The 15,915-nt window shown below is 41.2% G+C and overlaps 1 protein-coding gene across 3 annotated transcripts in view; it reads left to right on the top strand.

Annotated features, from left to right (window-relative positions):
• Positions 1–1,285: 1,285 nt before the first annotated feature.
• Positions 1,286–15,915, top strand: part of ZBTB11 (zinc finger and BTB domain containing 11) — a 38,254-nt gene continuing 23,624 nt past the window's right edge. The window contains exons 1-3 of one of the 3 annotated variants that reach the window (XM_027103818.1): positions 1,286–2,257; positions 8,722–8,957; positions 9,587–9,818. In XM_027103818.1, coding sequence (XP_026959619.1) covers positions 1,948–2,257; positions 8,722–8,957; positions 9,587–9,818 — 778 coding nt within the window. In that variant the 5' untranslated portion in view covers positions 1,286–1,947. Of the gene's footprint in view, positions 2,258–2,592; positions 2,662–2,741; positions 2,931–8,721; positions 8,958–9,586; positions 9,819–15,915 lie in introns of those variants that run through there. The other 2 variants (XM_027103836.1, XM_027103827.1) reach the window with 2 other exon arrangements.

The raw sequence follows: 15,915 nt of genomic DNA, 5'->3' as shown, positions 1-15,915 counted from the left end.
CACAACTTGTTTACTTAAAATTTTAATCTACTTACATTAAATTTAGTTTTTTTTAATGTGTTTTCTTTAAAGGTTTATTTTTAATTTTTATTTTTTTGGCTGCATCGGGTCTTAGTTGCAGCACGTGGGCTCTTAGTTGTGGTGGTGGGTTTTCTCTAATCTAGTTGTGCGCAGGCTCCAGAGTGCATGGACTCTAGTTTGGGCAGGCAGGCTCTAGCTGAGGTGGGCGAGCTCAGTAGTTGTGGCATGCAGGCTTAGTTGCCTCGCGGCATGTGGGATCTTAGTTCCCTGACCAGGGATCGAATCCGCATCCCCTGCACTGCAAAGCGGATTCTTACTACTGGACCACCAGGAAAGTCCCACATTAAATTTAGTTTTAAAGGAAGTCTATTTCACAGCAAAACTGGTGGTGCTGGCCCAGCACATATACATCCCTTGGAGGGTGGATTTGGAAATCCATTCTGGGTGCCCCACCCCTTGGGAGCAGGGGTGTGTCTCCATCTTCTAATTCCTCCCTCACCCAGCTGTAGTCTGTGGAATGAGTGGCCCTAAGGCCTGGTAGTTCTATCTTTCCTCAGGGCCTGGGAGCTCATGTACCTACAGCTAGAATGTTCAACTGCCTCAAACAACCGGGCCGTTTGGAAATTCCTGCAATCCCCACCCCCAAGTGCCGGGGAACTGAGTGCATCCCGCTTTTTTTTGTTGTTTTAATTATTTCATTTATTTAGCTTGCGCTGGGTCTTAGTTGCGGTTCGTGGGCTCCTCTGTTGTGGCATGCAAACTCTTAGTTTGCATAGAACCCGGATCCCCTGCATTGGAAGTACGGATTCTTAACCACTGCACCACTAGGGAAGTCCCGCATCCTGCTTTTTGAGCCCACTGTTCTCACCATCTGTCCACACCTATCTCCAAAGGGTCACCTCACTCTGACTGCAGGCTCTAGGCTGGGAGAGGAGAGGGTTGGCCCAGAGTTTTCAGGCTCCAATAAAGCACCGCGCAGTCTGAGCCGCCTCGGCCTTTTGTGCATTCAGTATATGTTGGGTGTAAAATGGAAAATTTTTTCCCCTAAGTTTATGTAAAAATATATGCCAATAAAGCTGTAAGAAAACACTGCTAGCTGATCTTCCTCACTCCTTGCCAACATGACTACCTTTATAGGTAAAAAATCGTCAATACATAAGCTGATCATTCCAGAAAAATGACTATTTCATGGGTAGTTAGGAACCAGCAGTCGCTTAGAAATTACATTAACTCCTATCACGGAGGGATTTAGATTTTATAACACTTAACTGGAAGCTACATTTCCATGTGAAAGGGCTTTCTTTGGTCTTACATCCAGTGGCTAATATTATACTAGGGGCCTCAAAATCTGGCGCTTTTATGTTGTCGGGTGTCTCAAAACGTAGGCGGGGTCAAAAAGACTCCTTTACACCTTGGGGTATTTCCGACGGGATTAACAACTGCCCACCACCGCCTCCTACACGTGCTCAGATCCTGGGAAAGAAGGGAAAAACAAAAAGGGAAACTGCCAGGACTTAAGATGTCTGCTCAAAACCACTTCGATTTCCCAGGAAGGGCCTACCCGCTACCAAAATGTCCGTCCGCAGTCCTAACGTCACTTGGTCGGCTAGATCAAGCTAGAAAGCCATTGCGCTCCAATCAGGTCTTAGCCCCCTCACCCACTGCCCTTGATTTGCGTCACTTCCGGTGGTGCAGCAGCCATTTTGTCAGTCGCCAGCGGATCCCGCGCGCTGGAGAAGTGCAGTTCCTCTTGGTTACCAACTCGTCAGTTCTCCCTCCACGGTGCGGGCGCCCTCGAAGAGCACTCACCACAGACACAGCCAGTCCTCCCTACAGTGCCGCCACTGCTGTTGCATCCGCCCGGAACTAGTGCGCTGTCTTCCTCCCTTGCCACTGACAGGCGCCCTCGGGGAGCCGCCGTCAGCGATGTCAAGCGAGGAAAGCTACCAGGCCATCCTGCGCTACCTGACGAACGAGTGCGAGCCGTACGCGCCGGGCACCGAGGGTAATGTCAAGCGTAAAATCCGCAAGGCGGCCGCCTGCTACGTGGTGCGCGACGGAACGCTGTATTACCAGCGGAGGCAGCGGCACCGCAAGACCTTCGCCGAGCTGGAGGTGGTGCTGCAGCCCGACCGGCGCCGGGGGCTTATCGAGGCTGCGCACCTGGGCCCGGGCGGCACTCACCACACCCAGCATCAGACCTGGCACGACTTGTCCAAGACGTACTGGTGGCGAGGTAAGACCTCGCCCGCGGTAAGGGGGAGGGCGGGCGGCTTGCTCCCAGAAAAGGCCCGCAGCCAGAGGCGGGCCTGTCTGGGCACCCGCGAGTGTGAGGGTCCGGCACCCTCCTCCCGGACGCCGCTCGCGGGCCCAGCCTAGCCCGTGCCCGGCGGCGGAGCAGCTGCCAGGCGGAGCCGAGAGGGTGGGGGACGCGAAAGGAGCCGCACTTCCCACAGGAAGGAGGCCGGGGAAGCTGGGGGCGGGCCCTGGCCCGGGGTGGGGCGAAGGGGGCTTCGCCGGGGGCCGGCCCAGCCGCGGGGAGGGGCCGGGACGCGCGGGGTGCGCTGAGCCCGCCTCCTTCGGCGGCGCGGGAGGCGGTGGCTTCTTCCCTTTGCGGACGCTTTTGGGCGGCCGTTGCAGGTGCAGTGTCTGTGCGTTTAAAAATTCTGTTTGTGCGGATGGTTTGGGAGCGGCGCGGTCCGCCCAGAGCCCGGCCGCTTTCTGCAGTGCGTTCCGCTAGGGTGTTGGCCAGCGGGTTTGAGCTTCTGCTGATCCGCTTGCCGGGGTTCCTCTTTGTGCTACTGCGGCGTGAATAAGGAATCATACAGTTGTGTGCAGAAGTGATTTCGAGTGACTGTGTGGAAACAGTCATTTGAGCCTAGTTTTTAGGACAAGAATTTTAAAAGCAGGTACTCTCAATTCTGGGTATTTTAATATTCTTCCGTTTGCCGTAGTGAAGAGCGATTTGGACACTGTGAGGCACTGTGTATACCCCAGAAAAGATGAGGTTTCTGGGACTGTTATGGTTCGGGAGTGTGGCTTTAAAGTTTGACTCCTTGGGAACCAGGTTAGGGAAGGAGAGAAAGGGTCCTTCGGGTTTTTGTTTTTGTTTTTTACCGTCCTCACTCTCCAAAAAGTTGATGAATATTCAAATCGTTTATAATTTGTAAAAGTTTGCAGGCCTATAGAATAGGTTTCGTCAGGAACGATTCCGTATGGTTCTGCAGAAATTAACTTATGGAACTTAATCTGTGAGTAAGGAAGTTAGACTACTGAATATGAACTTTTCTGGACAGGTCTTTTTGCATCTTAAATAATTTTTTCGTGTTTTCAAAAACAGTCCAGCTCTCTATATTCTTCTTAAAAGCTTTTCCTTATTTTATATTTTAAACCAGTATCTGACTTAAATTCCTATAGCGACATGACTGAAGGGTAAATATGGAGTAATTGCTGCATTTTGTTAGGATTGATTTGGTCAGACATAGTTTTGTTGAACAAATGTCTCAGGTTTAATATTTTATGACATGTTAAAACGATAATTATAGCTAAAGATAACACGGATCAAGCTTTTACATGCAGGCATAGTGCTGAGCACTTAATTTATTTTTACATAGTATTTAATCCTCATCAAACCTTGTAAGATGGAAACATTTGTCTCTGTTTTACAGATGGGAAAACTAAAAGCACCAGGAGCTGACCTTTGGGATTTCAAACTTTTCTTAATCACTATTATATGGTGCTAAATGGGCTTAGTGTTCAGAATTTTCCTTCCCTAAATTGATTATCTGTGAGTGATAATCTAATCCAGTATTTCGTTTGTTTGATTTTTGTTTTAGTGTGCAGTGTCTTAAAAGACAAAAAAAAAAAAACCTGGGACTGTGTTGATGTTTATTTTTTTTAATGAGAGATACATTTGTGGATAAGTAGACTTTTGAAGTCCTTAAATGTCCAGAACAGCTGTTCTCTAAATTTGGTACTAAACCCCTGAACAGGGAGGCCCTGAGATCCTTTCAGAGAATCCCCAAAGTCAAAATTATATTCATAATAATACTAAGGCATTATTTGCCTTTTTACTTATTGTATCACAAGTATACAGTGGCGTTTTCCAGAGGCTACATGACATGTGATAATATGGCAATAGATTGAATGCATATATGATAATCTGTCTTCTGTTAAACCACGCATTAAAAAGACTTGCAAAAGGGGCTTCCCTGGTGGCGCAGTGGTTGAGAGTCCGCCTGCCAATGCAGGGGTCACGGGTTCGTGCCCCGGTCCGGGAAGATCCCACATGCTGCGGAGCGGCTGGGCCCGTGAGCCATGGCTGCTGAGCCTGCGTGTCCAGAGCCTGTGCTCCGCAACGGGAGAGGCCACAACAGTGAGAGGCCCGCATACCGCAAAAAAATAAAAAATTTAAAAAATTAAAAAAAAATTAAAAAAAGACTTGCAAAAATGTAAAGTAGCACACTTTTCTCACTAATTTTTTTATGTTTTGGTAAATAGTATTTTTCGTATAAATGCTATTTTTGTTAATATGTAATGGGTTTATGATACTATTTTATATCATTATTTTTATTATTTTAATATTTTTTCATTTAAAATGAGAATTCATAGCATCAGAGAAGTTTGCCCTCGATTATTAGCTATTCATTTTGATGTTTATTACATTAACACTTTGCTCATTTTACTTGTTTGTTATAGGCCTATTAAAATTATCAACACTGGGGACTTCCCTGGTGGTTCAGTGGTTAGGACTCCACGCTTCCACAGCAAGGGGCGTGGGTTCGATCCCTGGTTGGGGAACCAAGATCCCGCATGCTGCTTGGGACTGCCAAAAGGAAGAGAAAAAAAAAATTAACAACGCTGTATAGACAGAAAAATAAACATTCTTGGACCTGGAACTGATAGCTGATAAAACATTCTTAACTGTCAGTTTTTAATGTGTCATACACTACAAATGGACCCTTTTTATAACAAACATACTCCAAAGCCCTGTAGATGTTTATCTGGGAATTAATAAGATCTAATCAGTGTAGATGCCAAGAAAAAAACGATTCCAAAGTCAGGGGTAGTTTACTGGGATTTATTATTTATGCTGCTTTTTCTAGAATGTTGCCATCATAAGCAATGCCATTATATCCTGGTAATCAAGCAAGTTTGTAGCAACTTCACTTGTTTGAGCACAGTGAAAAACTGGCTCAGTGCCTAAAGTTGACATATAGCAAATTTATTTCAGAACGTAAAATGTTAGTAGATAGTCTCACCCTCTCAACCCCTTATTTTATCCTGTATTATAGTTGTATGCTGGAGTTTCAAAATAAATGACTCTCTCCCCTGCCTCAGTCAAATGCTGACTTATGGGGATCTACAATTAATGCAAAATGTGAAGAGAAAATTAAATTAGTAGGAAAAAAGATTAAACTACGAAAATTATGTAATAGGTTAAATTAGCCACCTGCAGAGGTTCCTACCCTAAGAACTGATTTGTTTTATGGGGATAAATTGATGCTGACATTATCTAATCTAGAAGAGGAGGGTGTAATTTCTGAAAACCCAGCAAGAACTGGGTCTATGTTAATACAGCTATAACTGATCACTTTGTAACCTCTTTGAAAAAAAAAATCTGAATGACTAATATGTGTGGAGAAATAGAAATAGGAGCCACTATTCTCTGGGCCTCATCACTGATAGGGAGGGAGGGAGGTTCTTGAACAGCTAACAGGAGCAAATTGTTCAATTTGGCAGATCTCCAGAGTAAGGGTTCTCAACCCTGGACAGTTTTGCCTCCCAGGGAACATCTGACTATGTCTGGAGACAATACTGGTTGTCATAACTGGTGGTGGTGTTTGAGGGGCTGCTCTTGACGTCTGGTTAGGTGGAGGTCAGGAATGCTCCTAAACATTCCACAGTACACAGGACAGGACAGTCTACCCACCTCTCCCTGCCCCACAAAAAGAATCATCTGGCCCAAAATGTCAACACTGCTGGGGTTGGAAAACGCTGCTCTAGAGTGAGAATCTGTTCCTCGAGTTGTTTTATCAGAGGTTGTTTACCCACTAAGTCTATGCTCAGTAAAGAACCTTTTAATGCTAATTTGGTATTTTATGTGGACTTTCTTTTTGGGGGGAGGGGCTGCATTGGGTCTTCGTTGCTGCGTGCGCTTTCTCTAGTTGCGGCGAGTGGGGACTTCTTTTGGTTTCAGTGCACAGGCTTCTCATTGTGGTAGCTTCTCTTGTTGCGGAGCACAGGCTCTAGGTGTGCAGGCTTCAGTAGTTGTGGCATGTGGGCTCAGTAGTTGTAGCACATGGGTTTAGTTGCTCCGCAGCATGTGGGATCTTCCTGGACCAGGGCTTGAACCTGTGTCCCCTGCATTGGCAGGTGGGTTCTTAACCACTGTGCCACCAGAGAAGTCCCCTATGTGGACGTTTTTATGGAGGTTGACCATTGAGCATCATTTAATGCTTACGTAGTAGTTACCTTGTCTCAGACGCTGTTCAAAGTGATTTATAAATATTAATATTTTATCATTATAACATGCTGTGAAGGTAAGTGCTCTTATCCCCATTTTGGCACAGAGAGGTTAGGTGACTTGGACATGGTCACAAAGCTAGTCAGTGGATTCAAATTTTCCTGCATAAAGTAATTTCTACCCCTTGTGATAATTACCCACTCTTAAAATAGTAAGTTAACTACCTTTACACATTTATGTCTTTTCAGTGATTAATTTGAGTCAGATTCTTTCAGCTTAATCAGCTCTGGGCAAGCTAAAGAGGTCAGGTTCATGCATCTGTAAAGCTAGATTTAAGATGCATCCCATCAAAACACTAACACTAGAGTTAAAGAACTCCTAAAATATGATAGGATGATTTTTTTCAGACAGTTGATCGACTGTCATACATTAATATCTTTTTTTCTATAAATTTATTTTTTTTTTAATTTTTGGCTGCGTTGGGTCTTCGTTGCTGTGCAGCGAGCGGGGGTTACTCTTCGTTGTGGTGAGTGGGCTTCTCATTGCAGTGGCTTCTCTTGTTGAGGAGCAAGGGCTGTAGGCACACAGACTTCAGTAGTTGCGGCACGTGGGCTCAGTAGTTGTGGTGCTTGGGCTTAGTTGCTCCGCGGCATGTGGGATCTTCCCGGACCAGGGCTTGAACCTGTGTCCCCTGCATTGGCAGGCGGATTCCTAACCACTGCACCACCAGGGAAGTCCCGAGAATATAATTTTCCGAATTCATTAGTCCAGTGTGTACTTCTTTTAGTAAGTATGGGATATAATACAATTTGAGGAATATTGCTTAAATACTATCTGAAGGTTGATGTGCAAGTAATTTGGTATAATTTATCATCTTGAAACTCTTTTCAGGAATTTTCTATATACCTCTGTATCATTTTAGCTAATTAACAGCCTTTTCATTGGCATTTTACTTGGGAATTGTGGGGGAAGAAGTTTCTGTCACAGGGATTGATAAATGTGTTCCTGGGTAAGTAGCATAGTATCCTGAAAGTCACATGACTTCTGGAGGCCCACTTACGCAGTTTACTGGGTGTGACTTTGGACAGGTTACCTCTTAGGGCTTCATTCTCCTTGTCTGTAGAATGGGAATTAATTGGTCCTCCCTTACAAGTATGATGGAGAGGGGGGAGTGTGTGTTAAGTGTTCCTCCCTGCTTCCTACCCCATCCCAACATATTGAGTTGAAAGTTGAAATTCAAGGAGCTTCCCTGGTGGCGCAGTGGTTGAGAGTCCGCCTGACGATGCAGAGGACACAGGTTTGTGCCCCGGTCCGGGAAGATCCCACGTGCTGCGGAGCGGCTGGGCCCGTGAACCATGGCCGCTGAGCCTGCGCGTCCGGAGCCTGTGCTCCGCGACGGGAGAGGCCGCAACAGTGAGAGGCCCGCGTACCGCAAAAAAAAAAAAAAGAAAGTTGAAATTCAAAGTAGGGTTTTATGAGTGGCTCGTGTATAATCAACTTTTGATAGATTGTGTATACTGTTATTTAATAAAACTCTAAAAGCTCATAGCTTTCAAAGACAAGAGATATATTTTACACTCATTACAAGTTTTGGTTGTGGTCCTTTTCAGGTTGCAGATTGGCTCCACCTGTTTTTTTCATCTACATTTCAGGCTAAAGGGAAGTATCCATCTGGAACATGCTGCTCTTTGACAGAGGGGACATAAGTTAGGGAACCGATGGGAAACATTGCTTCTTAAAGCTTCTGGTGACACATGGTATCCATCATATTCATTCATATTCCATTGGCCAAAGCTAATTGCATGGTGAAGCCTGATGGTAGTAGGGTGGAGAGTTATTAGCGTGAACCACATTATTATATTACTGTTTATGAAGGTCAAAAACAGTTGAATATTGGCAATTTCATATAGTTCCTATTGCATGAGTGAGTTGAAACTCACATGGAGATGGATGGTGCTACATAATCATACAGCGAGTAAATGAATAACTAAGAGTGAACAACAAAACAGTCTACTTCGGCATGGAGACAAATTGTCATTATAACATATCTTTGAAAAAAATGTATCTTAAATTCTAAATAATTCACTCTACATACTTTATGGGCATGTGTGTGTCTGTATACATGCACTTGAATATACATTAGTATACACAGATTAAATAATGAACAGTATAATCTTCAGTTTTCACATGAGAGCAGTATTAAATTTAACTAGTTAATTTTTGTTTCATTGTAGGTATATTAAAGCAAGTCAAAGATTACATTAAACAGTGTAGCAAATGCCAGGAGAAACTAGATCGATCCCGTCCTATATCAGATACTTCAGAAATGTTGGAAGAATTGGGACTAGACCTTGAATCTGGAGAAGAAAGTAATGAATCAGAGGATGACCTGAGCAACTTTACTTCGCCTCCAACTACAGCTTCCAAGCCTGCAAAAAAGAAGCCAGTATCCAAACATGAACTTGTATTTGTAAGTGGAACTTTCCATTCAGCTTAACATTGGTAACTAGTGTGTTAGTATTTATAGTCTTAACTGAATTTTTTCTTAAACCACTAAAACTGCTTCCCTTTTGGCACTGTCATTGTCATGTTGTTATATGCCCTAAAAGTTTGCTAATACTGCCTCTTCCTTAATCATAAGTATTCCTGTTGTTTCTTCTCATCAGAATGTAACTTGTTGGTTTGTTGTTAATTACTCCTCCTCTCTTCTTTTTAATAGTATATTGGTACAGGTAGACAGAATACATTTCTGGAAGCAGTCTCTGGGTCATGCAGCAAGGTAAAATTAAGCTGACTAGGTCTTTGTTTTTTGCCTGCATTAGTTTCTTATATCATCAAATAAATTTCTGACTAATAAGAGGAGGCAGCAAGAAGTGAGATGCAGATTTTCATTGGGTCAAGTAGAATGAACATAGCAGAAGATAGTGAGAACAACGTATCTTTTTATTGAAATACATAGGTAATAAAGAATATCAGGTTATTTCTTCATATTAGTGGAATCTTTTACAAGGGAATAATGTGTCTTGTTTTAAATTCTGTTAAGGGTAAAAATACAGATGATATGTAATGCAACTCTTGGTCTCAAACTTATTTTGATAGGTTGACACCAAAGGAGTGGTGAAACGTTCTTCTCCAAAACATTGTCAGGCTGTCTTAAAACAGCTGAATGAACAGAGACTCTCTAACCAGTTCTGTGATGTTACTTTGTTAATTGAAGGAGAAGAGTACAAAGCTCATAAATCTGTTCTGTCAGCTAATAGCGAATATTTTCGAGATCTTTTTATTGAAAAAGGAGCTGTTTCCAGTCATGAGGCAGTGGTGGATCTTTCTGGTAAGAATTTTCTGATATTCTTGTTTTTTGTTAATAAGTATATACTGGAAGAGGGGTGTGTATATTCTTACAAACTCAGGTTTTATGCTCAAGTGAGAGAAGCCCACTTACAGAAACAGACTAAGCTGAACTGTAAGGTCCTTCCTTTTAGTAGGGTTTCCAAGATAGAGTTATGAAAAGGCTGTCATTTCCTATCACTGTCCGTTAGCGGAGATGATTGTAGCAGTAGTAGAATTTCTGGGATTTACACTGTTAAAAACAGTTTGAGAGAAATCCATAATTGCACCAGTGTTATTACACTAAGTAAATATATTACTTTAAAATTGACTGCCTGAATCTTATGTTGTGCAACATGAAATTGTAGAGCACTTATGTAGGTCTGTTGTTTTTCATTTTTTAAGATTAATAATCGTCATTCATTAGATTCGATAATCAAATTGTCAATATAGAATAATCAGAATTCCAGATGTGGTTTTTTCGTTTCTTTGGGGCTGCTGCTGTTGTTGTTATTATTATTAAATGAATAATTTGACTTTCTTTTGGCCTCACTAGAATTTATGTATTGGCTTAGGAGTCAACAAATGAAAATTTAGGAAGCATTAAAATAGGTAACCTTATTTATACATTTCCTCATAATATTAATTTGCTGTAATTCTTGAATTACTGACACCACTGTGTGAAATGTCATTTCCCCTTTCTTAAACAAAAAAATGACTTTATCCAGATATATAAATACTTACCTAGTTAACCACTGATCCTTTTCTACCTTATACTTGTTAAAACTCACCTTCTCTGGAAAGACAAATTCATATATTTTTCCTTAACAGTAGCTATATGTTTAATTACTAAAAAATATTTCTGAAGCATCCATTGTTTGCAAGGAACTGGCCTGGGCTATGGGGATACAGTGGTGAACAAAAACTTTTACAGAGCATAGAGTTGCATTACATCCTAGATTCGTGATATTTACTTTGGTGACTCAGAGGAGAAAATACATCTTATTCTGGGCCATCTGAATAATAAAACCTATCACAAGTGTAGTCTTGATGTGTTAGCTTTGGAATTTTTTCCTTATCTTTCTTGCATCTTTTTTTTTTTTTGGCGGTATGTGGGCCTCTCAGTGTTGTGGCCTTGGGCCCAGCCACTCCGCGGCATGTGGGATCTTCCCAGACCAGGCACAAACCCGCGGCCCCTGCATCAGCAGGCGGACTCTCAACCACTGCGCCACCAGGGAAGCCCTCATGTATCTTTTTTTTTTTGCTGTATGCGGGCCTCTCCCACTGCGGAGCACAGGCTCCGGACGCGCAGGCTCAGCGGCCATGGCTCATGGGCCCAGCCGCTCCGCGGCATGTGGGATCTTCCCGGACTGGGGCACGAACCCATGTCCCCTGCATCGGCAGGCGGACTCTCAACCACTGCGCCACCAGGGAAGCCCCTTCATGCATCTTTTATGCATCTGAAGCAGAAAGAAGAGTGTGTTGCTCTTTTCCAGTTTCTCAGCAGCTTATAATAGCAAATGAAATGTCTGCCCCCAAATAACTGCAGCACAGCATTCTATTATTCCAACAAAATATCTCATTTATTCTTCATTCTATATGCTTATTTTTATATATTGTTCAGCAAATATGGTGTAAACCAATAGCAGGTGAAGTAGACATTGTTAAAAATTTTGTTTGATTTTTAAATATTTAGTAGACTAATTGTAAAATATGTGTAATGTATAAAAAAGCAATGATAAATGACATCTGTTTTCTAATTACCTAGTTTAATGGTTGTTGAATTCATCAGTATTTTCCTTTATGTTGTTTATGCTTTAAAAAAAAATTCTTCCCTACTCAGTCGTAAAGATATTTTCATATACTGCCTTATAGTTTTCCTTTCATATTTAACTTTTAATCTATTTGGAATTTTTTTTTTGATGGTGTGAGATAGGTGTTTGATTTCATTTTTTCCCATTTTGTTTCAGAACCATTTAGTGAAAACTCCCTTCTCTTCCTACCCATCAGCCATGCAAATTCTCTTAAAAAACACATTTTCACATGTTTGGTACTGATTATAAGCTTTTTTCCAGTCTATTGGTTGTCTCTTCTCACACTATTATTGCTTGGTCTTAATGACCTTAGCTTTATAATAATGAAAGTCTCCCACCTTAATTATTCAGGTGGGTCTTAGTTATCCATAACTCTTTGCTGTTCCATATAAACTATTAAAGCAGCTTGTCTGCTTCCATAAAAAGAAGAAAAATGTATTTTGTTAGGGATTACATCGAATTAATAAAGTTTTAGAGGTTTTTCCATAAAAGTCTCACACATCTTTTGTTAGATTATTCTAAGGTAGTTTATACTTTTTGATACTACTATAATTTGTTTTCTTAAAATTATATTATTTCTGATTTATTTTTGGTAACTGTTGATTCTATATACAGTAGTACTGAATATAGAATCAACAAAGTAGTACTGTATATAGAGTACTGTATATAGTAGTACTGTATATAGAATCAACAAAGAATCTATAGATAAATGTCTGAATGACTACTAGTCATTCAGACATTTATCTATACTCTTTGAGATTTTCCATATAAAACAAATACTGAATATATTAATATATTATCTGCTAATAGTAATTTTTTTTCCCCTACCTTTCCAGTCCTTATATTTTGAACTTTTTTTTTCCTCGCTTTACAGTGCTGTTTAGGACTTCAAAAGAACCCCAGCAGTTAAATAGAGGTAGTGATAGAGGGTTCATTTATTCCCATGGTAAAGAAAGACATGGGAATGCTTTTTTTTCTTTTTTAACCATGAAGTATATTATTTGGTGAATGTTTTAAATAGATAACCCTTTACGCCCTTTAACATCAAGGAAATTCCCTCTGAAATAGTTGTGGACTTACCACATACTTTTTCTGTATCCGTTGAGACCATCTTTTTTTCATTAACGTGGGAAATTACATTGGTTTACTAATGTTAACTCAATTTTTCATTCCTGAGATAAATCCAGTTTAGTCATAATATATCATCTTTTGTACAAACTGCTGTGTTTGGTTTAGAATGCTAATATTGTTAGACTGTTTCCAAGTGTATTCATGGGTAATTTTCCTTTTTCACACTGTTTCTGTCATGTTTTGATATCAGAGTTGGTTTAGTCTTACAGATTGTGTATTCCCTCCAATTTTTTACATTCACTGAAGTAGTTACTATGAGATTAGAATTATTTGTTTCTTGAATTTTTGGTAGAATGGTGGCTAAAATTGACTGGACTTTTGGGGGAAGATTTTTAGGTACTAATTCGACAAGTTTAATGGTTAGGGAATTTTTTAGGTTTTCTATTTCATCTTGAGTAATTTATAGAAAGTTTTGCCATAATATGTCCATTTCATCTAAATTTTCAAGTTTCTTGGCACAATTTTTGTTGGTGGTGGTGGTGGTGCCACGCGGCCTGTGGGATCTTAGTTCCCGACCACAGACTGAACCTGGACCCTCGGCAGTGAAAGCGCAGAGTCCTAACCACTGGACTGCCAAGGAATTCCAGCACAAAATTTTTTAATATTCTCTTCTAAATGCCTCCAGTGACGGTAGATTTGTCTCTTTCATTCCTTCTGCCTTCTCTCTCATTTCTGAATTTTTTTTACTAGAGGTTTACTGACTTTTTAAAAAAAAAGTTGGCAGACTATAACTTGTAGGGTGGCCCACTGCCTGCTTTTGTAAATAAAGTTTTATTGGGAGACAGCCACACCCATGTATTTATATATTGTCTGTGGCTGCTTTTGAGCTTACAAGGGCAGAATTGAATAGTTGCTACATAAACTAGTGACCCACAAAACCTAAAATATTTGCTTATCTTGCTCTTTACAGAAAAACTCTCCTAAGCCCTATGCCAAAGCATAATTTTTTAAATGTTAAAAACCTAACTTTTATGCAAATACTATAGTACAAGGTTTTATATGATTAATTTAGGAAACCAGTAAGATGTTAAAACTGTTTCTAATAGAATTCTGAAGAAAAGAATTGTATATATTGTCTTTCAACCAGAGGAATGAATTTGCTCAAAATGAGTTTGCTAACAGATTGGTTAATACTCTATAGAGAAATGAACTGTAAGTTTTGGAGTTATATTTCCTACCCTGATAGAAAAAGCTTCTTAATCTTTCACATTTCATTTGCATTTGCAATTACTTTTCTGTAAATTAATTTTTAGAGTTATAAAATAATCTAGTCAATAGCAGTCAATCAGTGGTGCCTGCTCAACACTACTTTTTTAAAAATTTTATTTATTTTGGCTGCGTTGGGTCTGTTGCTGCGCGTGGGCTTTCTCTAGTTGCAGCGAGCAGGGGCTACTCTTTGTTGCGGTGCGCGGGCTTCTCATTGCAGTGGCTTCTCTTGTTGTGGAGCACAGGCTCTAGGCACACAGTCTTCAGTAGCTGTGGCATGCGGGCTCAGTAGTTGTGGCACATGGGCTCTAGAGCACAGGCTCAGTAGTTGCGGCACACGGGCTTAGTTGCTCCACAGCATTTGGGATCTTCCTGGATCAGGGCTTGAACCCGTGTCCCCTGCATTGGCAGGCGGGTTCTTAACCACTGTGCCACCAGGGAAGTCCCTCAACACTACTCTTAAAGAACACCTGACTACAAGGATATATTATACAGAACAGAAAATATAGCCAATATTTTACAGTAACTATAAATGGAGCATAACCTTTAAAAATTGTGGAACACTATGTTGTATACCTGAAAATTATGTAATACTGTACGTACACTGTACCTTGATAAACAAAAACCCAATATTTTTGCCTGATAACCAAATTTTTCTTTATTGAAGTAGAGTTGGTTTACACTGTTGTGTTAATTTCTGCTGTACAGCAAAGTGATTCAGTTATACATATATATACATTCTTTCTTTTTTTTTTTTTTTTTCTGTACGCGGGCCTCTCACTGTTGTGGCCTCTCCCGCTGCGGAGCACAGGCTCCAGACGCTCAGGCTCAGCGGCCATGGCTCACGGGCCCAGCCGCTCCACGGCATGTGGAATCTTCCCGGACCGGGGCACGAACCCGTGTCCTCTGCATCGGCAGGTGGACTCTCAAGCACTGCGCCACCAGAGAAGGCCCCTATACATTCTTTCTTAATTCTTTCCATTATGGTTTATTACTGGATATTGAATATAGTTCCCTGTGCTATACAGTAGGACCTTGCTGTTATCCATTCTACATATAATAGTTTGCATCCGCTAACCCCAAACTCCCACTCCATCCCTCCACCACTCCCCCTCCCTGTTGGCAACTACAAGTCTGTTCTCTATGTCTGTGAGTCTTTCTGTTTCGTACACAAGTTCATTTGTGTCATATTTTAGATTCCACTTAAAACTGATATCATATGGTATTGTCTTTTGCTGTTTGACTTACTTCACTTAGTATGATAATCTCTAGGTCCAACCATGTTGCAGCAAATGGCATTATTTCATTCTTTTTTATGGCTGAGTAATATTCCATTGTATATATATGTACCACATCTTTATCCATTCATCTGTCAGTGAACATTTAGATTGTTTCTATGTCTTGGCTATTGTAAATAGTGCTGCTGTGATCATAGGGGTGCATGTATCTTTTTGAATTATAGTTTTGTGTGGATATATGCCCAGGAGTGGGATTGCTGGATCATATGGCAACTCTATTTTTAGTTTTTTGAAGAACTCCATACTATTTTCCATAGTGGCTGCATCAATTTACATTCTCACCAACAGTGTAGGAGGGTTCCCTTTTCTCCACACCCTCTTCAGCATTTGTTATTTGTAGACTTTTTGGTGGTGGGTGGGGCGGTGGCACAGCATGGCTTGCGGGATCTTAGTTCCCTGACCAGAGATTGAACCAGCAGCGTTCCTCAGCAGTGAAAGCACAGAGTCATAACCACTGGACCGCCGAGGAATTCCCATTTGTAAGCTTTTTTTTTTTTTTACATCTTTATTGGAGTATAATTGCTTTACAATGGTGTGTTAGTTTCTGCTTTATAACAAAGTGAATCAGTTATACATACACATATGTTCCCATATAGCTTCCCTCTTGCGTGTCCTTCCCTCCCACCCTCCCTATCCCACCCCTCTAGGTGGT

This window comes from Aethalodelphis obliquidens, unplaced genomic scaffold (assembly GCF_003676395.1).
Source record: "Aethalodelphis obliquidens isolate GAN/ISIS:26980383/991018 unplaced genomic scaffold, ASM367639v1 scaffold1, whole genome shotgun sequence".
Lineage (NCBI taxonomy): Eukaryota > Metazoa > Chordata > Mammalia > Artiodactyla > Delphinidae > Aethalodelphis > Aethalodelphis obliquidens.
This window is presented reverse-complemented; position numbering and strand designations above follow the sequence as displayed.